Source organism: Meriones unguiculatus, chromosome 16 (assembly GCF_030254825.1).
Source record: "Meriones unguiculatus strain TT.TT164.6M chromosome 16, Bangor_MerUng_6.1, whole genome shotgun sequence".
Lineage (NCBI taxonomy): Eukaryota > Metazoa > Chordata > Mammalia > Rodentia > Muridae > Meriones > Meriones unguiculatus.
This window is the reverse complement of record NC_083363.1, coordinates 48,051,146-48,073,062: the sequence shown is the minus strand read 5'-3', so window position 1 is coordinate 48,073,062 and position 21,917 is coordinate 48,051,146. Positions and strand designations below refer to the sequence as shown.

Here is a 21,917-nt window from a genome sequence, read left to right as displayed (position 1 = left end):
AATCAGGATTTTCACCTACTTGAATAACTGTGATTTACAACTTCAAAAGACATGAAGACATTTAAAAATAAACAAAGGGGTGATATTAATCAATATATGTTTCAGGGCATAATAGCATCTATCAATGAATAAAAGATTATTTTTCAGTGGGCAGTTATTTGCTACATGAAGATGAGATAATGGCAAAAATCACGCAAGGTAAGAGGGCCATTCAAGGTACAACTGGACCAATGGATGTTAATAAAATGTAAAATTAAAAGGTAGTGAAGGTATAAATCCCATCAGTAAAAGGTAACTAGTGCGCCTGAACATTTTCATGGAGGAAGCCAAATAAAACTACTTTAAGAGAGCGTTAAGAATGTAAATTATTTAGCTAATTTTCTTCCATAGAAATAAACTCAGACCTAACCTATCTCCCAAACCAGCATCTCTACAAAACCTGTTGAACCAGCAAAAACCCTGCAACAGCAGCTCTCTGAAGTTAAGCATGCTCACAAAGTAAATTCTCACCAATTAAGCATTTGAGCATATATTAATCTTAATATTCAAGGAAAAAAGGCTGTCAAATGATTTGCAAGTAGATCACTTTTGTGCTGAAAACACACACTCCAAGACAAGTTGAATTAAAACAGATCTCGGTAATATTACTGTCTGTAGCCTCCAATTCTCTCTCCATATGAGATGTCATAATGAACAGCCGTCCACTTACACTGTGGTTTCTCAACCTGAACACTAAGTTCAGAATCAGAACCATTACCCTGTACTAACAGATTACCAAGAGATTACTAATAGATTGCTAATAAACACTATCTATCACACCCACTAACTCAGAATCTCTCTGGAACAATTCTGAACTACTGAAACATCCCAGATGATCTCGAAGTTGCACTGGAGTTTGAGTTTAACCACTGATTATTCCGCTAGGTCACACTACCAGAACCACTGCCTGGAAAGCAGCTACCTCCCTTACCAGCAGAGGCCCAGCTAGGGCTGCACACATCTGCCTTGGGCATTGCCCCTCACTAACACCATGATCGCTAACTCCAGTTTCTTCCTCTGCAACACAGCTCAGAAGTAATGTGGGGGGAGGTGGTCCTGAAAACTCAGAGAGATGCTAGGTTGAGAATCCAGTGTCTAGTAAGAAGATTAACAATAAAATGCTTAACACCCCAGGAAAGCTGAGACTCTAACAGGGCCGTGAATAAAAGCAGTGCCTTGGACCCTGCAGAGGGAAATGGACCACCTCCTGGTATATGTGTGTGCACAGCGGCAGGAAAGCACAGACCACATGTGATCACAGCACAGCTGGTTCCATGCTCTTACACAGTAAGGCCCTCCCCAATAACAAGGAAAGTGACCCTCTTCCATGAAGATAACACTGCGCTTCGCCAACTTTCACAAAATGATGCTGTGTGATTTGGAGGACATTATGAGACAAGGATATGGTTGACAGCTGGAATCCTGCTCTCCTATTTCCTGCCTATAACACCCTGACCCTGGATAACTCCACCACTGGACAGTCATAAACTTACACAGATGAGGGTGGTAACTGATGTGCTACCAGCAACTAAATAAATAAATAAATAAATAAACAAATAATCAATCTACGGTATCTATTAATACAAAGACTAATAAGCGCAATATAAAGAAAGTAAAATAAAAACAGTGACTTGGCTGTTTTGAATCTTAAGATCCAAAAACAGGCAACTTGGTAAGATTTGACATTTCAGAAGAAACAGCTGGGTTTGGGGATGGTTGTTGAGATCCGTAAGCACTCTACAGCCAGCCCCGAACCCTCACAAACGGGACACCAAGCATCTGTGAGGCCACCTTTGGACTGCCTGAAATGATCTGCCCATGCTCTGGGTCACCTTATAAGAGAATTCGCACCACCACCCCCTCTATCTCCTGCCCTGCCCAGAAACAGCGTCTGTGGCCCCACGTGGAACCAATTACGTGGCATGATTTGGGAATCCCACCTTGTGACTTTGCTGCACAATCCTAACATTGGTGCATTGGCCGGGAATAGGCACTTTCTGTGGTCATCCTGGTCATGCCTGGTGGTGGTTGCTTTGGTACCAGCACCCCACTGGCATTGCTGAAAACCTATTTCAAATCCTCCCGTGACCCACTTTCCAGAAACCAGATTGCTATCTGCTGCATGCAACAATGGCTGGATTGGTGAGTTCCCCTCATCTGTAAGCATAAACGCCTCTCTTGGTAGGGGCGTTTATTGACCATTGAGCATCTGGCAACTTCCTACTACCTTCTGAGATGGAGGAACCCCCAACCATGGTCTTCACTGGCCATGGTTGACCCTTTGTGCTGACCTCCATTTAGGGCTTCCTCTTTCCCTTGGGTGAGATTTTTTTTTTTCCCTTCTGTGTGCATGGTCCCCCCTCACCCCACTCATGCTCGTCTATGAAAATCTTAGCGCTAGATAAACGATGTCTCCTACAGGCAGCTGTGGCCTTGGCCTCTAACCAACGTTGCTGAGCTGTTGGATTAGGTAGGGCCATACTTCTCTACTGAGTCCAACCTTGCCTTTGGGATGCCTCCAGTAGGGCACTAACTCCTACCCTCCCAATGGGAACTGCCCATTTGTCCGTTCCTCCAGCATCCCCACTGGATGTCTTCTGGAGAATTTTAAAACCCTATGCATGGAGCCTGAGTTAAAGGCCTCTAAGCTCATATGCACCTGTAATAAAACTTGGCCTACATATTCCTTAGATAATGGTTCAAAGTGGCCAATTAATGGCACATTAAATCCCAATATTTTATGGGATCTTTTTAATTACTATCAGCGATCCAGTAAATGGAAGGAGATAACTTATGTTGAAGCTTTCTCTCTTCTCCACTCTAAACATTCTCTCTGTTCTTCCTGTTCTCCTACCCAACTTCTTCTAGCTATAAAGTCTCAACCTCAAGAGTTCTCTATCTTTGACCCCGCAGATGAACCTCCACCTTGCTGTCCTCAACCTCCAGTTTCTTCCCAATCTCTGGCTTCTTCTCAAGCTCTGGTGTCTTCCCCCTCTTCCCCTCTGGCTTCTCCAGAACCCTCAACCTCCTTCCACAGCAACAGGCTTTCCTAGTCGTCCTACTATGTCACCCACTTTCACTCTACCAAAAGCTATTAGCTCTGCTAATACCTGCTCTTGCTCTATAGCAAAGCCCCCTTCTTCTACTCAGCATAAACTAGCCTCAATTCCTCCCTTTCGGGAGGTAGCCAGTATGGATGGCTTAATTAGGGTGCATGTTCCCTTCTCATTAACTGAACTTTCTCAAGTAGAAAAGAGACTAGGATCCTATACCTTCCAATCCTTCTACTTTCATTAAAGAATTTCAATATTTCACTCAATCTTGCCTTCCATTATATATATATATATATGATTCTTACCAATAACCTATTATCTGAGGAGAGCAGGTGAGTTTGGGAATGGGCAAGAATGCATGCAGATGAGGATCAACAAACAAACCAGCACACCTGGTTGGGGCTAAGGCAGTGCCCGACCAGGATCCACAATGGGATTATAATACCCCAGAAGGCATTCTAGCTAGAGATCAGTTCATGTCCTGCGTGCTGGCTGGTCTCCGCATGGCTGCCCTTAAGCCAGGTAATTACGAGAAGCTCCAGGAGGTCATTCAGAACAAGACTGAAAACCTGTCTCAATTCCTAGAGCACCTTACAAAGGCCCTCTTACAAAATACCAATCTAGACCCTGAAAGTACAGAGGGTAGGCAACTTCTGATGACCTATTTTTTTTCTCCCTGAGTTACCCTGACTACTGTAGAAGCTGCACAATTCTCTCAGGCTGGTAGCCAGAGCCACAATGAGTCATAGGCACAATGGAGAAGACAAGCACTGTCACCATTATCTAGGTAACTTTTCCCATCTAGATTTCATGGTCATTCAAATTTCTTTTTGTAAATTATTGATTCAACTGTACAAACATATATGCATATGTGTGTACATACATTCAGGATTGAACTCAGGACCTGATAATCCAGCATGCAATCTGATGCAGAGCTTTAGTCACCAAAACATTTTATGTTTCAGCACACCCTAACTGGTGCAGAGAACTCAGCCACAGCCCCAAAGGCATGTTACTCTCATGAATGATAAGCTTATCTCCTCCTCATTTCTATTTTTTAATTAATTTTTATTTTTTTATATTAATCACAGGTTATTTACTTTGTATCCCAGCCATAGCCCCCTCCCTCATTCCCTCCCAATCTCACCCTCCCTCTCTCATCTCCTCCCTGCCCCTTTCCAAGTCCACTGCTAGGGGAAGACCTCCTCCCCTTCCATCTGACCCTAGCTTATCAGGTATCTTCAGGCCTGGTTGTCCTCCTCTGTCTCCTCCTCATTTCAAATGAGACCAGGGCACTCTATCCTTGAGAGGACAGAATATCCTTAGAAAGATCAGAAAAATATACTAAAATCATTCTTTGTGGGTTGATAAAATTAAAAAGGAAAGGGGTAAGAGGCCAAAAAATTAAAATTAGTGGGTATTAGTTTAAAGTTTAAAGCACAAGCCTGAACGAAGGTGGAGACATGTCCAGCTGCCTGCTGGGAAGAACCAGGCTCACTGCATTCTTTTCTTGCCCACTAGAAGTACAGTTGCTAGGAAACCGGCCCCACTCCCCTAGGACAGCCAAACAGGAGAAGCCAAAATATTAATGGCTTGGGGGACTTCCTATAGCCCATCAATTCAAAGTAAAGCCAATCAATTCAAAATGCAACATTCCCTTTTGTGTTTTGACCAAGAGACGTTTGCCAGGCATGAATCCCCCTGCTTTGGGTGCGCTAGGAGGGACTGGAATACTTAAATCACCCACCGAACCTGAGCACACTGCTCTTGGCTCTCAACTGCTTTGGCGGTGAGGGTGTGTGAGCCCAAGCTAGCCGGTAATAAAAAAGATCCTCATGTGTTTTGCAAAGGACTTGATTCCTGGTGGTCTTTTGGAATCTCATGAATCTGGCACAACAGGGGCATGGGAGGAGAAGAGGGAGGGAGGATGGGATTGGGATGGGATGAGGCAGGGGGCTAAATGCTGGGATACAAAGTGAATAAATTATAATAAAAATAAATAAAAATAAAGAAATTTATTTAAAAAAAAAAAAGTCTACCTGAAGTAATAAACTGGTTTACAAGTGTCTTGTGACCTTAGTAGCAAAAGTTCAATGATAAGATTTGGTTACTGGGCTCAAACTTCATTAGCAAATTCAGTTACCTTGTCATATGATATACAGGGTGGTGACTACATTTTAAAGACCCAGTCCTTAAAAGAATGTTTAAAAAGGTGATTAGTATCTTTCAAATAATTTGTTGTGAAAAGGCACTTTAACTTAACACAGAATTATTTATATTTTATAATGTATGCTTAATATATGTATAAATAGTATTAAACCCTATATTGGGGCAGTGGAGCTCTTTCCTTGCAAACTATTTATTTATTCCTTGCAAACTTTATTCTTTGGTGTACTTTTTCATTTCTTAAAAGGCACTACTTTTTCTTCCTCTGCCCTGGCAGCTTCTGGGATTTCCCCCTAACCTGTACTGTTTTCCTTTTAAACTCTAATACAATGTTCCTCAAGCTTCAAAATGTAAAAATAAATTCTATAACAATACTATAAAAATCTTCTAAAACCTAATTAAACCAAAAGAATTTCATGGTTCTTATGAATAAGGAGAAAAGAACCAAAACTGTTAAATTCAAATCCAATAAGCCTCTTTAAAATAATAATAATAATAATAATAATAATAATAATAATTCCCTCAAGGCCAGCAAGATAGTTTAGTGAGTAAAAGTACTTGACCCCACCTCTGTCAACCAGAGTTCAATACCATGATGAAAATAGTGAATCAATTCCCACAAGTTGCCTCCGACCTGACATGCATATTGTAGCACTCACATGTCCGAAAACATAGCATACACACACACAAATAAATAAATGTAGTAAAATAGATAACTCCATCATTAAAAAAAGTCTGTGTATTCTTCAGTTTCCAATACAATGTCCTAAGAAAATCTTCAACATCTTGATTTACTGCTCTTAAAAAAAAATAACATCCCTTTCCTAGATATATATTTATACCTTTTATGACAGCCTGACACTGGGGAGTATTCAAATGAAAGGAAGCATTTAGGCAGGTATGTAAAGCCTTTTATAATCTAATACTGAAATGGAAGGAGAAAGTAACAGAAAGAAACCAAGCAACCATGACCCCTGGATTAAAGCGGCAGAGTAGGAGAAAGCTTGTGGTTTTCCCCTGTGGTGCTACCACTGTCAACCTTTACAAAAGGAATGCTAGAAAACACAAGAATCAAATACAGAGCATGAGTGTGGAAAACTGCTAGTTTAACACCACAGATTTAAAGTAGCTTCATTAAACACTCCTCAAGAAGTGTTACAAGTGAAACTAAGGCAAAGTGGGTTTCAAATGTTTTAGAATATTAAGAGCAAATGCATATTACCTATTCTGGTGTTCAAAACTATATTCTCATACATCATATCAAAATTAAGGGTCTGCATGTAGTTTTACTCTAAATTTAGCTGGCAACCGAGCAGAAGATGAAGCTGAATGATACTTACTGTAGTAGCCATACATAACAGTGGCCTCAATCTGTACACTGACATTGGTATTAGCCCAGTCCTAGGAAGAAAAGAAAACAAGAAGCATATTAGCTTTCGCAACGATTTGCCTAACGTGCAGAGTTAAGATCTGGCTTGATTGATTATCATCTCTGGGACCTGTGAGCAGCTCAAATAAAGTAAGGTCTCTACAAGAAATGAGATATAGGAAGGTAGGACAAAAATACATGCAGGGAAAGGCAAGGCTAATGTTGCAGGGACCTTCCTTAGGGTCAGTATTTTCCACTTTGTCATAAGAGCAATAGAAAATAGCGAAGAACTGATACAGAATGACAGATCTGACTTGTTTTAGGAAGATTTGGGTATTGCGGCCAGCATTGTTCATTACCTACCAACTTAGCTACACTTAGAACTAGGTTTTAGAACTGGTAGATTGCTGAGGTGTGTCTATGAAGGTATTTCCTGAGAATTAAGGATGGAGTGAGACATAGCTTGAAAGAGGATAGCACCGTCCCATGGGCTGGAAGTCCTGCCCCAGAATGAGAAAAAGGTGCTCACAGTCTCACCTGGGCTTACCGATGAGCCAGGAGCGGGCTCTGCTGCACTCTCCACACCAAGGCATTCTGTCCGCGAAAAGGCTAAGCCACTGAAGCTTGCGCTAAAGTAAGCCCTTCCTCCCGGAAAGCGTTCCCGACAGGTAGTTTGCCACAGCAACATAAAGTCACTTGTATACTGGGTTTTGTTGCTGTGTTGAGATACTTGACCAAAACCTGGAGACAAAGGGTTCATTTCCCTCTTTGCAAGTCACAGTCCATCATACAGTGACTGGGGCAGGAACTCAAGCTGAGAGCAGGAAGGACCCCGGTTGAGGAATGGTCTTGAACACTGCATTCAGATTCTGATTTCTCTACCCTGAGATCAGGTTGCAGTTCAGACATGGGCATTGTCATGACTATTGAAAAATCTCCTGTATCAATACTGTATAAAGAATGCTCCCTAATTATTTCCAATTGGTTCATAAAAAGCTGCACAGAGACAGGAAGGCTGGACTTCCAATCCCAGGCAGGGGTGGAGAGAAAGAGGAGGAGGAGGAGCAGGAAGAAGTGGTAGAGAGAGAGGAGGTCACCATGAGGACAGAGAAGCAGCCCAGGGGAGACGGAGATGGCAAGAAACAGCACATGGCTGGGAAGTAGCTAGACTGGCCTACCTGGGTCAGAACAGGCGAATGTCTGCAGTTACACTGCCTAAGGCTTTTGATAATGTAACAGGTCTCCAGGTATTAGAAAAGGCCCCTACTCAGGCCAGATTTCAGCAGAACCCTGGGTACTGGCTTGCTCTCCATGGCTTGACCAGCCTGCTTCCTTATACAACTCATGACTAATAGCACTGGGATGACGCCACCCACAGAGGGCTGCGCCCTCCCACATCAATCATTAAGGAAATGCTCTACGGACTTGACTACAGGACGATCTGATGGAGGTGATTTCTCAGTTGAGGGTTCCTCTTCCCACGTGACTCCCGTTTGTGTCAGGCTGACAAAAAAACCAACCAGCCCAGTAACAGACCGAAGTGTACGACACCTTTTTAAAAAAGCCTAAAAGCTATTTTGAAACTCCTTTGCATTCATCCTTCACAGCTGTTACTTAAATCGCTAAACTTAGAAAATATAACCCAAAGTCATCATTTGCATAGAATAAAATTTATATACTACTGAGGCAAAACATGGGTACTAAAGGCAAGCAGACATTCTAAAAGTCATGTGACAACAGACAAATGTCAAGAAAAAAAATGAAGGAGATCATTTGGACATAAGAAATGTCCAAATTGTTATACAGATAAAACATCACAATGCTACTCCACCTAACCAATTCCCACAACTTACCACTCTGGTAATAGCTAGTGGTTGGAAACTGTAGCAGAAAAGCATCCTCATATGATAAGAGCAGGATAAGCTATGACCTACACATTCTGTGTTAAATCTAAAAAAAAAAAATAATCTCACACATCAAGATACATAACAGTGCTACAGCACGGTCTGCTGCTTTCTGTTTGACTGTTAATTATTTTACAATAAGGTCTGCATGCTGTCTCTTACGAGCAGACTGTGGCATACCCCAAGTGTTGCTGTGTAACTTTGCCTCCAAATAATCCCTATTTGACCAATAAAATGCCTACACACCTGGGCAGGGCACAAATGAGGCAGGCTTGGCCAAAGTTCTCGGGCTGGTATGACAGAAGGATCATGGGAAGGAAGACACAGGTATGAGAGAGAAGGAAAGGAGACCACCATGGGTTAGTGTGGAGAGGACCATGTGGCTGGAAGGAATTTACTCCAAGGATCAGTGTTGAGAGAAGCATCTCAGAAGAAAAGTGTAAGAAAGTATTTATGTAATTATGGATGGGAAGTAGCCCAGATAAGAATGGGTAAGTAATTAAGTACCCACTGCTCTAAGTACCCACTGCTCTGCTCTAAGTACCCACTGCTCTCAGTACCCACTGCTGTAAGCACCCACTGCTCTCAGTACCCACTGCTCTCAGTACCCAAGTGAAGAATGGACACTGTTGTACGTGTCTGCTCTTCAGAGCTGGGTTTCCTGAATGATTCCTTATACATTAAAGCAGAAGATCAAAAAGGTTTAATTAAGACAATCACATCAGTGAAGCAGAGGATATATTTTTCTCTTTTTATTTGTTACACATTATACAAAACCCCAACACATTTTCCAAACAACCCCAGGGAGCACTACTGTCCTCAGTGAAAACACTTAAAAGTTAAAATTTGAAAATTCCACAAAAGCCGAATATCAAAATATTAACTAAGAATAAAAAATATAAAAGTAACTTAAAGCCAAATAGTCATTGAAATTTGATATCTTTTAATTTAGCGATCTCTTCTGTCTAATCAATTCTTAAGACAATAGACTAGTCGAGTTATTACTAGTTTAAAACTACAAATATGTGTAAAACATGCAAAGAACTCAAGGGCTATTAGTTTTTTTTGCATTTATACACAGTGCTGCATCCAAGTAAATGATGTACTATTGGGAAAGCTTCTTTTAGAAAACCTTCCTTCTACACCCTTGATGTTTTATAAACTCTTGCCTCCCTAACTAGAAATGAACAGAAACTCCAGAGAAACGAGGAACAATCAAGAACTACAACTAGAGACTAATAATAAATTGGAATATTTCAGAAAAAGTTATGAAGTCCACAGGTAAAAAACAACATAGGTACTCTCATATAATTCCTTTGCTATTCCTCACGATGACTTTGGAACTTCTGCATCCAATATTAAGCACAACACAACTGTCTCCCTCTCGTGTAATAACCTCACCGCAGGAAAGGGATTCTATGTCAGCAGCAACTTCATTCTCTATGGGCATCTGGCAATGTCCCCAGACATTAAAGCTGGGGTAGGGGCAGTGGGACATGGTGTACAGGCATCTAGCGTAGGAGAACCTTCCAAATAAATGGTTGTCCAGGACTAGACACGACGCCAACAGTGTCAAAACAGTCATGTAGAGATAGGTCTCTGAGTTGAAATCTAAAATATAGACATGGACACAACTTACTAGTAAATCTAAGACTGACCTTCATCTGCATTAAACTTTAGGCCTGTCTTCCTTCAAAGGATCCATGGTACTTTACTATCGAGTAACAATAAAAGCCCACTAAGGTAAAACCACCTCTGGTCAAGAGGGGAGAGTCAGTGGAGACTTAACATCCCGGTTAGGCAGGGACTGCCCCAAGACGATGGGCTCACCTAAAGCCATAACTTATGGAGAGAATTATATATTCTTTGTTGAAATACTTTTCTTCTGGAGCTTACAGGCCACTGCCATGCACTGTGTAAGTCGGCCTGCTTTTCTCAGGGTAAGGTCTTTCCTTTATCTCTAAGGATGCTTTCCCTAGCCTTTGAGTTTCCCCCACATTTTGGGCTTTCTTACCCATTCCTTTAATCCCCTTCCCTCCAGCTCCCTCCAGTCAGCTTAGGCGGCATAGCTTCTTCCCTTCTATGAGCAGCAGCTAAGGTTTACAGCTGGCCACCCTTGGGGTTTATCTTTTAAATGCTAATGAAATTGTCCTTGAGTTTCCATTTGAGTCTACTCATAAATTCTTCTACTACTGAGACCAAGAGCCCCTAGAGGGGACCCTGACTTTCTCTTATCACATTCATATTGAGAGCTTTAGCCCCTTCCCATCTTCAGGTCATTACACCTGCAATGCCATCCTTTCTTGTCTCAAAAAAGCCTTCCCTAGCTGGGCACAGGACTGTAATCCCAGCATCCGGGAGGCAAAGGCAAATGGATATCTGTGAGTTCTAGGTTAGCCTGGTCTACAAAGGGAGCCTAGGACAGCCAAGGCTACATAGAGAAACCCTGTCTTGAAAAAACGAAAGCAAAGAAAAAAGCCCTTCCCTCTGTGATTTATAGCATACACAACTCCAGTAACTTTCATTACACAGAGATCAACACATAACCACTACAAGTGAAAGTGCCCCCACTTCCCCATAAGGCACACACAGAGGTTCTCAACTCCCTTGATGCTGTGACCTTTCAGTACAGTTCCTCGTGTTGTGGACCCCGTAATTTTGCTACTGTTATGAATCGTAATCTAAATATCTGATATGAAGGCTATCTAATACACGGCCCACAAAGGGCTTACAAGCAGAGGTTGAGAACCATTACTATAAACAAAACTCCAGCAATGCCATCAGCATTTTCTACCCCAGCTTCCTCACTCACTGCCCACAGTTAACTCACTCTTAAGGCTCCAGGAAGAAAACAAGCTCCAGGATGTCATCATCACCAGTTAAAATAGGAACAAGAGTAGAGTAAACCAGACATGTAAAAACAATAAGCCATGAGGAGATTATGCATGAGAGGAGGAAAGACAGCGCAAACGCCAAAACACCACATGTTCTGGAGCTGCAGCTTGGCTAATTTTTAAAACCTGCACACACTGTAGAAGCAGAACATTGTCCACATTAGTTATAATAATTTTATCAATATATTTTATGTATATCTCTATTCAAGGACACTGGCCAAATGTATGAGTGTTTACACCTACACCAAAGTTATCTGCAAAGTTACTTGTTTCATAAAAGCTAGAAACAAGTTATTATGTTAAAGCTATCCATATCATCACATTAAAAAAAATGTCACCAGAAACAACTCAGGCACTACAACACACACCTGGAACAGAACGGTGAAGACACTAGGGGGGTTACTAGACAAAAATGGGGTTAACAGTGTGGCCTTCCACTCAGGGAGAGCAGCACCTGCACTCAAGCGTAGAGTTAGCAATCAATAACTAAACTTTGAAAGCAAACCTGTGAGCTTGGAGGATTCAAACTATGTAACAAGGAAATGAAGAATGGTAGGACCCCGTGTGTACAGCACACATTCCTGAGGGAGGAAAAGCACATACTAGGACACTGTGTCGTCCAGTATGGAGAACAACCAAGAAATCCACTAGAGCCAGGTGCTCACTTTCATTCAACGTCACAACCTGCATAAAGTCTGCAGAAGTACCTGTCAAAATGTGAACTTGATTTTCACTTGGCACCGAAAAAACAACAACAAAAATAAAACAAAACAAAAAAACTCAGCAAGAACTTTGAGAGTGGATTAGGAAGATGTTTTATCCATCTTTTCAGGTTTTACTTCTGTGAGGTGGCAAATATGAGCCTTTATATGAAAACAAATTTTCAGGAATAAAAGAGAAATTGTGCATGTGCAAAAAAAAAACAAGTATGAAACTGGGTATGATAAAGATGATATATATAATCTAGTGGTTCTCAACCTTCGAAATGCTGTGACTTTTTAATACAGTTCTTTATGCTGGGGTGACCTTCAACCATAAAATTATTTTGTTGCTTCTTCATAACTATAATTTTTCTACTGTAATGAATTGTAACATAAATATCTGATATGTGAACCCCCTAAGGAGGTCGGGACTCACAGGCTGAGAATCTCTGTGCTCATCAGACTGTGACAGAAGGATGCAGATCTTCTGGCTAATCAGGGTTACTCATGGAGGAGATGATGGCGATGATGATAACAATAATAAAAGTTAAAGTTAAAATGAAAAAAAAAGTGTACCAAGAAAAAAAACCTACCACATTACGTATATTATAGGAGCTAAAAGTAAAGACAATAAGATAAAGAAATTAGGATCCAAACCCAGAGTCAGGGTCTGAGACATCCTTTGCAAGAGTTCTGCTCCTTAGTCATATCCAACCAGAGGACAATGCTTAAACTCTTGCTCATAAGTACTATAAAATGTCCCAAATTAAACTAACACAACAGCAAGCGATCTGCCTTGCTGGTAAAGCATCTGTCTGCACATGTTAAGGCCTGAGTCTGAGTCTTAACAGTAAAGAGGAGGAAGTAGGAGGAATAAGGAGGAGGAGGAGGAGGAGAAGGAGGAGAAGAAGGAGAAAAAAAAGAATGAATCCAGACTAAAATTTTAAAAAGGAAAATAACTCTGATCCAGACAGATGACTAATTTAGGCATGGGTATGAAGAATCAGCATCACATAAGAAAGTTCATGAGCCCATAAAAATATTTACTTCAGAAATTTCAAGAAGAAAACATTTCCCTGTGGCATATAAATATTCTACATTGAAACTAAAATCCAATCTCAGTTCAAACAATAATTATACAAGGGATAACTGTACTGCCTGTACTGTATCAGAGTACTTGTGCATGTTCATATACATTAATTTCCCAGGCTGCAGAGAGAAAAACATCCTGGAAGTTTAGATTTATGTAGTTCCTGGATTTCATTATACCACTTCAGAAACAGCCCATCATTCTTACGTCACAATCACTCATCTAAGAAACACCACTGTATACCCAACCCCAATCACCAGAAATTATGTAATTTAATACTAAAACAACATCAGAGAAAATGACCTCATAATGTTAAGATCAATTACTTAATTACCTGTATCTAAAATTAGTAAGGGTATTTACTTCTTGGCCAATTAAAAAACAAAAACAAAAAACATGTCTAATGAAACCACAGAAGATAACCATTTCTTCCTAAAATGTCTCAGCGCAAAACACAAGTGCAAATTAAATAAGGAAAATATCAGATTATTAGTTAAACTAATAATGAAATGTGTATTTCTTAAAAGGTCATCTTCCCCCAAAAAACAAAATAAATGAAAAGAGACCTCTGGGGGCCTTCAGATATTATGGCTCCAGATTCTTTTATATTTTCACCCTGAACCTGGCTCCCCTTACCCCCTCCCCCAACAGAGCCACGGATAGTCTTAAGTACCTCGTAGGGCCGCTTGGGAGTCAAAGGGAGGCAATGTAGGCAAACACCTAGCACACATCATAGCAGCGGACACCAGCAACCATCTTCCCAACGCTACACTGTTTGGCATATACCGAGACTCAATACTAACTGGGCGTCTACAGGAAAAAACAAAAATAACAGCGACAACAAAAAACAAAGTGTAGTTTCTGCAACAGTCAGGGTAAATCCAAACACAGCCACAAAAAACAAACAAAAAAAAGGTTATCAACTAGTAAGGCATTTAGACCAAAATCAGAGTTATTAAAGCACTACCACTACCCATTACCAAAACCCAAAGATCACTACTTTATTAGAGTATCGTGTGCCAGACACTGACACACAGTAACCAAGTAAACCAAGTCTCAGAGGCTTAAGTAAGTAATAAGGAACAAAAGAAGTTTGCATATCTGAAAGAGACCATCTTCTATCTATGCATTTCCCTTTTAAAATGAGGAAGCCAGAATACAAAAAAGTTAACTAAGTTGGCCAAAATTATTCAGCTCTGCTTAGCACGCTCCTCTCTTTACTGGAAGACTATGAAGTACAGTAAATGCTGTTCTGCCATTAATGAAAGCCCTCCTAAATCATTTATTTGTGGCATGAATGTGAATGAAATCAAATAGGCTGCAAAGGATTTATAGGAAGCATAAAAATAAAACCTAGTATAATGAAACATTTTCACATGAACAAAATGACTCCTGCCACTGGCTGGCCTGCTGACGTGAACAATTTTAACAGGTAGCTGTCTGCACCTAGTCTGCTGTTTCGTGTTCTCTATGATTCGTGTCTATGCTTATTCTCATACACACAAGAAAACAGGACTGGAGGGATCGTTTCGTGGGTACGAGTGCTAGCTACCTGAGTTCAAGTCCTCAGCGCCCACACGCAGGCCACCCACAGCCACCCACACCTCCATCCTCAGCTCTGGGCAGTGGGGGCAGGCACAGGGGATGCTGGAAGGTCCCCACCATCCAGCCTAACCTAAACAGAGGAAGAGGCCTGACGCCCACTCTGGACTCCTTGTGCTATGCCTAGGAGCGCACACACCACAAAAGAAAGAGTTAAGTAAAGCAACCAAAACACACCGGTCGGCTAAATGAAACAATTGCTAAGCACCCACAAGGCCAAAGAATCACCCAGCATAGTACTTACCTTAAATGTACCATTTTGATTTTTCATGTAAGAAACCAGAAATATATCCACTGGCAGAAGTGCTGACGTGATAAGTGCAACTGCCAGGGAGAAAATGGCTGTTACGGTGGAGACAACTTCGCTTTCCCGCTGACTCTGGTATTTACGAACATATATCCAGCAAAATGCCAAAATAGCCTGGAACACAGCAAAAAGAAATACCTATTATTACCATATATACTCTAGAACACTAATACTGTCAGGTATGGGAAATTTATTTGGGCAACAGTTCTTTTATATGCGGAAGGAAAACCTTTAGCCACTGGCACACTTACGAATGCAGGACAACTTTACTCAGGTGCACACACCTTGTGAATAACAGTGCACAACTGCAGTGTCCCCACCAACACTATTAGTGGATACACACAAGGTCATCCCCAATGTATCTCTCCAGTCTGATGGAAAGATACAGGAAGGTGGTCTTTTCCAGGCTCATGGCTAAAGCATGACAGAACAGAACTTGGCTAGAAAGTAACTTCTGCTATGACAACCCACAGAAGCCACCCACCTGGAGGTTCACTGCTCATCACCACACAGAAGCTGCAACTCAAGCTTCAAAGTGCATTAAAGTCAGTAACGAAAATGGAGTCATGTGCTTAGCAAGTTTTCTGGTGAAAATCGTGCCCAGAGCTAATGAAGTCGACATCTCTAGCTGAGTGGTGCTCTTAGGACCTCTCTAGAGGCTAGCAAAGAACAAAGGTTGGGAGTAGCCATAATTAGGCAGCGCTGGAATCATACAGGGGCCTGCTTATGCAGGGAACTAGGCCCATCTCGCAGAGGGTCAGAATTAGAGGCCCAGCTGGGCTGTGGACATCTCCGTAACGGGCATGTTCATGCAGTACTGGTCAGGGACTGTGATTTGAGTCCCTAAGTTCTACTCAATGAGAGAAGGTTGCAGACGCATACTAAGTCAGTGGTTCTCAGCCCTGACTGTGAGATAGACTTATCTATCCAGTTTTTAAATACCTTTCTGCATGCCCTACTCCATATCAAGTCAATTTGTGAGGCTCCTCCAAGATCAGGGCTTTAACATGAGAAAATTCTAATCTATGTCAACATAAGAGCCTTCTATACAAGATCTGTGCTGAGAAAAAACCTTATTTGGTACCATCTACCCAAATCCTACTACAATTAAGATACCTAGAATGGTTCCACTACAACTGGACATTTTGATGTGTCCTACAGCAGATGATGATAGCCCCTAACCACTACTACCTGTGATCTGTTCCTACGGTTTCTGTCATCTCTAGAATGTCACTGTGTACTCTCATATTACAGCTCATCTTCTGAGTCTGGCTTCTTTCACTTGGCTCAATGCATCTGAAATCCATCAAAGCTGTATGTCATTCCTACATAGTGCTGCCATTTCAACACTGTCATTTGCAGACAGAAGGAAAAAATTAGGCAAAAAGAACCTAGACGTCAGGCCAAAAAATAAAAGTAAAACAAACAAACAAAACCACAACAAAACAAGACCTAAGCTCGAATTCTGCTTCAAGTGTTTTTGTTTGTCTTAAGTTATTTTCCATAAAAATGTTATATTAACAGGTAATGGGTGTTTAAAGTAAATTCAACATTCTTATAAACATTCTTCAAGGTTATTTTCAACTCACTGGAAGCTGAGCCTTATCTATCTGTACTTAATAGCACTTAAAGCAGTGCTCAGTGCATTCTACACAGACTTCAAAAAAGAGGCATTAGCTTTTTTCACCAAGCTGAAGGTGTTAAGTATCCCACAGAAAGTATGTACTAAGTGCAGAAAAACGGTTACCAAAAAGCAGCTGGGCAGAATCCTCAAGCAAGAGCTTTGGACTTCTACTATTTTAAGAGAACCCCCAAATTTTCCTTTGTGTTATGCAACAGAAGACAACAGTAACTGTATCATCAAATAAACCAATTGTCCTGACAAGAAAAAAAGACAAGAATAAAAACTTTCCCAATGGGTTTTCAAGATTAAATGAGCTATTCTGTAATACAACTTAGGAATAGTAACTGCTTAACATTGTAGTTAATAGCTATAAAGGAACACAGTAGAGCATTTTGTTTTCTTTTAAAAAGATTATTATGAAAAACCAAGGAAAGCCAGGTGTGATGTTGCATGACTTTGATCACAGCACTCAGGGAGGCAGAAGCAGGCTGATCGCTGTCAGTTCAAGGCTAGCCTGGTCTACAAAGTGAGTCCAGGAGAGATATGGCTATATAGAGAAATCCTGTCCAAAAAGAGAGAGAGAGGGGAGGGGATGGGAGGGGGTGGGAGGAGAAAGAGGGAAGGAAAGGGAGGAGAAAGAGAGAAGGGGAAGAGAAGGGAAGGGAAAGGGAAGGGGAAGGGAAGGGGAAGGAAAGGGGAAGGGAAGGAAAAAGAAAAGGAATAAAGGAAAAAAGGAAAAGGAAAAAAAGGAAAAGGAATAAAGGACAAGGAAAAAAGGAAAAGGAAAAAGAAAAGGAAAAAAAGGAAAGGGGAAAGGGAAAGGAAAAGGGGAAGGGGGAGGGAAGGGAAGAAAAAAGATGGAAAGATTTTTAAATAGCTCTCCAACTCTTCCCAATTTGGACTTAAATTTTGGGGGCATTGAAACTCCCTAGGTGATTTTAATGAGTAGCCAGGGCTGGGAACCAACATAGGAAAGAATGAGAATCCTAAAGAGTTTTGTCAAACTAAGAAACAGAGATGTCTCCAGGGAACTAGCTAAACAGCAGACTACTTCGGTGGGGTGGGGTGGGGTGGGGTGAGCCCATAGACAGTTCTAACAAATCCATAAGCGACGCCCACACCTTAAGGAACACAAGTAAATTTGCTTTACAGATATGGAGTTAGCCTCTGCAGTAATGGAAAGGGAAACTGGAAGATGGGGTGAGCCAATCAGTGAGGATTTGGGGAACTCAGTCACAGTGCTTACATTTAGCATAGTGAACAGATTAAGAGCATAAGGGCCCAAATGTAACTATTCTGCACCTGGCACAGGAAACCGAAGTCCATTTTGTTTGTCAAAGATCATAAAACAGGGAAACAATCTTTCTTGATCTTTCCTCATAAAACTCTCAAAGTGTGAAATCCAAGATACTATGTGTTTCTACAACATTTTCTGAACATGCAAAAACTGAAAACTCTCATAATGTATCATTTGCCATTGTGCTGGCTACTTTTATGTCAACCTGCCACACAAATTATGCCTCCATAAGATCTAGCTGTAACATTTTCTTAATTAGTGATCAATCAGGAGGACCCAGCTCATTGAGGGTGGAGCCACACCTGGGCTGGTGCACCTTAATCCTATAAGAAATCAGGCCAAGCAAGCCATGAGGAGCAAGCCAGTAAGCAGCACCCCTCTATGGCCTCTGCATCAGCTCCTGCCACCAGTTTCCAGGCTTCTGTGAGTTCCTGCCTTGACTTCCTTCAATGCCATGCATGGAAGTGTAAGCCAAATAAACCCTTTCCTCCACAAGTTGCCTTTGGTCAAAAGTGTTTCATCACAGCAATGGAAACCCTAAGAGAACCATTTTAAAAACAAGTTCTGACATTTGGGTGCATGATTTGTAGGCCACTGTGGGTGAAACTGTGGTGTATTATCATTAAACAAGAAAATAGGACCACACTGTCCTGGAGACGGCATTCTTCACCACTACACACAAAACAGCAGGAGGAGGAGGAGGAGCAGGAGAAGGTGGAAAATGAGGAGCAGCAGCAGCCACAGGAGAGGAGTAGTAGGAAGAGAAGGAAAAAGAAGACAAGAACAACTTATTACTGTGTTTGATGAAACAGTAAAACCTCACTTTATTAAATTTCAACCCATGAGTTTTAAACTCTGTGCAAATGTCCTGGGTATACAAGAGTGTAATGGTGCTTACCAAGCAAAGCTCCTTAACACTTAAAAAGAGCTGAACGCCACGCCAGCAATCTTCCTCAAGCAACAACATTCTTTATTTGAAAAACAACTGTAAGTAGAGTGATTTAGACTTAGGTTTTTAGTGGACTTTTTCAAATGAATGACAACAAAATATCACTTTAATAAAAGCCTACAGTATTTGTTGCCATTGACAAAATGCATGCTTTGGGGCCAGTAAGAGGGTTTATCCAGCAAAGGCGGTGTTTCCAAAGCTAAGTTTGCTCCGGGCCTCAAAATGTGGAAGGAAGCTCTCCTCTGGCCTCCACCCACATACCTATAAATGAATAGGTAAAATGTGATTTAAAACCTCTAGCTTTCCAGTGACGATTAGAATTTTGGAAAACTTGTATACAGTAAGCCTGACAACTTTTCAATACTTAGACCTTCTCAGGACATTCCTGACAAGATCTGTGGGGATTTAGTAAATGTGATACCTATTACATAATGCAGTGCACCTGTGTTAAGGGGTGCACATCACACCATCACCACTAACAGAGACCAAGTAACAAAACCAGGAATGGGTAAAAGTTCCACTCAAAGTACAAGTTGGACTTAGAAAGTTGCCTGGAACGCAAGGGAAGAAAATGCCCAGCGTCTGGCTTTCGGAGCCACAAAGAACATCCCCAGCTATCCAAACAGTCCTTGGCTGTGGAGTACACACCACTAGGACTACATTCAACCCAAGTTAACTTTCAAGACAGAACGAAAGAGAGAGATGAATACAGCTCCCTCCTAATAAGCCAAGCCAAGCACTAGACAGACTGACACTAATTTCATTTAAATCACTATTATTTTTTTTGCACCTCAGCACGTCTCTATTCTCACGGTGTTCCCAATGCAACTTTAATAGCTAGCCGAAGCCTACTTCCACTTTCACTTTCTTTCAACGGGGGCCCTATTTCATTTACAAAGTCATATTGTTGTCTTTCAATGCTTAAAACCCATGTGTCCCACGCATCATCGGCCCTTTATCAAAGCCATGTACTATTTCATTTGTACCCGCCTGTGGTCCATAGTAAAACTACTGTGCTTTAAATGTATTTTCATTAATCGATAGTCCCACTGCACTTTCGTACTGGTTACATGCTTACTCTTCTCTAAATAAGTGGACTGGAAGAGCCAGTGGATTCTCCGAGCACAGGGCTGGATGGCTGTAGAGAGCTCACCACTCACCTCTGCGATTTCCAGTTCCCTCCAAGAGAGAAGTTAATGGTTGGCAGAGGACAATGGGATTCGTGAAAGTGAAGGGAGCATCATGAGTACTGAAGACTGAATTTAGGATCCCCGAACAGGCTAGGCAAGTGCTGTGTGTGTGTGTGTGTGTGTGTAGTTCCTGAGGAAAAACTTAACTAATGGCACATGCTACACAGTGTCAGTCTGAGGAGCCTGACAAACTGTATCAAACGAGTTTCAAAAAGCAAACACTAAGTAAGCTGGGGACTGAAGTCCCTGAAGAGTGGGGTGGGGTTTGCCGACCGAACTTCCCAAGGAGAAGCCAACTAAACAAACCAAGTCAGTTGCCTTCGGGTAGGAAAGTAAAAACCAGGCCACCCCGGGCCCGTACTGATGGGTTTTCTGCCCCCGATGGTCGGAGCGAGAAGTATGGGGAAGGAGGTCAGACAGGTAGTGGTACTCCGTAGCTGGCAGGAGGGCAGCACCTGCTCTGCACGGTTCTGGGTGGAACGTGACACACAGAACGTGACACTCACGTCATCGAGACAGAATCGCACAATGGGCGGGGGGAAGCCTGAGGATTCACTACCCCAAGGGCTGGAGCACAAGGCGGAAAAAGAGCATTTAGAAAAAAACAAGTGACCAAGCCAGAGCCCGGGAGACTGGCACGGAGGCGGCGAGGACTCCGCCCCGAGGGTCGCTCGTCCCCACACCCACCCGCGCGCCACATTCCCAGACAACAGCTGGAGGCTGAAGTTAGGAAGAACGCCCCGGGGAGTCAGCCCCTCCCCACTCTCCTCGGGGGGTGGGGGGAGGACCCTCGCGGACCCAGCCGGGAGCAGGGCGGGCGTGCAGGGTCTCCGGACTCGCCGGGCCGGCGCTGGCCCGCCCTCCTCCTCCCTCCTCCGCACCCTGGGAGAAGTCGGAACGCCTCCCCTACCAGGAGCAAGAGGCCGAAGATGCACCAGCCGATCACCAGCTCGGCCGCCGCCGCCGCCATCTTCGCTTCCGGTCTCCGCAGCCCCGGAGGGGAGGGGAGGGGAGGGACGGGGACGGAGAGGGACCCGGAACCGCGCAGCCTAAAGGTTAAAGGGGCGGAGGGGAGGAGCGGAGGGTTGCCAAGGGGACCCGGCCCGCGAGCGTCCCCTGGCGACCGGCCGAGCGGGGGCGGGGCGCACGCGACGCGCCGTGACGTCACCACGCCGCCGGCCCACGCCCCGCCTGCAGTCGCCGGCTAGCCCGTCTACGGGGTCAGGACCCCGCGGTCCTCAAGGTCCAGGTGAGGCCGAGGGGCTTCCATTGCCTCCCAGAAGACGAGGCTGTGTTTCCGGGATCCAGGCAGAACTCGTCACGGTGCGGGCATGACTCAGAGTAAGGGACTGCCAGCCGCTCAGATGACTGGGTTATCTGCTGGCGACCGGGTCACCTCGTTGCTCGGCTGGGCGCTGCGTTACCACGTGATGTTTTCAGTCCGCGCCTACCCGTGAATTTCCGCGATGCTTCCACACAATTAAGATACCCGAGCCTGTGAACATACTGATAGTGAGACCGTAGGTGCGTGTAATAGTCTCGGGTGAACAAAACAGACGTCATAAATCTTCACCGAAGCTGAGGGGAAGCCTGGCACGTTTGCCAGGGCCCTGAGCTGTAATGAGTGCATATTTAAGTTGCACAAACAAACCCTGCTGCGATGTTTAGTTTCGATTGCGTACTTGGTACCATACAGAATCAACTTGGAAGGGTCTCAATAACGAATTGTCTT

General features: G+C 42.8%; 1 protein-coding gene across 1 annotated transcript in view; it reads right to left on the bottom strand.

Annotated features, from left to right (window-relative positions):
- The window catches only part of Lmbrd1 (LMBR1 domain containing 1), a 98,023-nt gene extending 76,432 nt beyond the window's left edge, over positions 1–21,591 (bottom strand). Inside the window, exons 1-3 of the mRNA XM_021656348.2 lie at positions 21,096–21,591; positions 15,063–15,239; positions 6,599–6,659 (exon numbers count right to left, since the gene is read on the bottom strand). Coding sequence (XP_021512023.1) covers positions 6,599–6,659; positions 15,063–15,239; positions 21,096–21,155 — 298 coding nt within the window. The 5' untranslated portion in view covers positions 21,156–21,591. The remainder of the gene's footprint in view (positions 1–6,598; positions 6,660–15,062; positions 15,240–21,095) is intronic.
- Between the last annotated feature and the right edge of the window lie 326 nt (positions 21,592–21,917).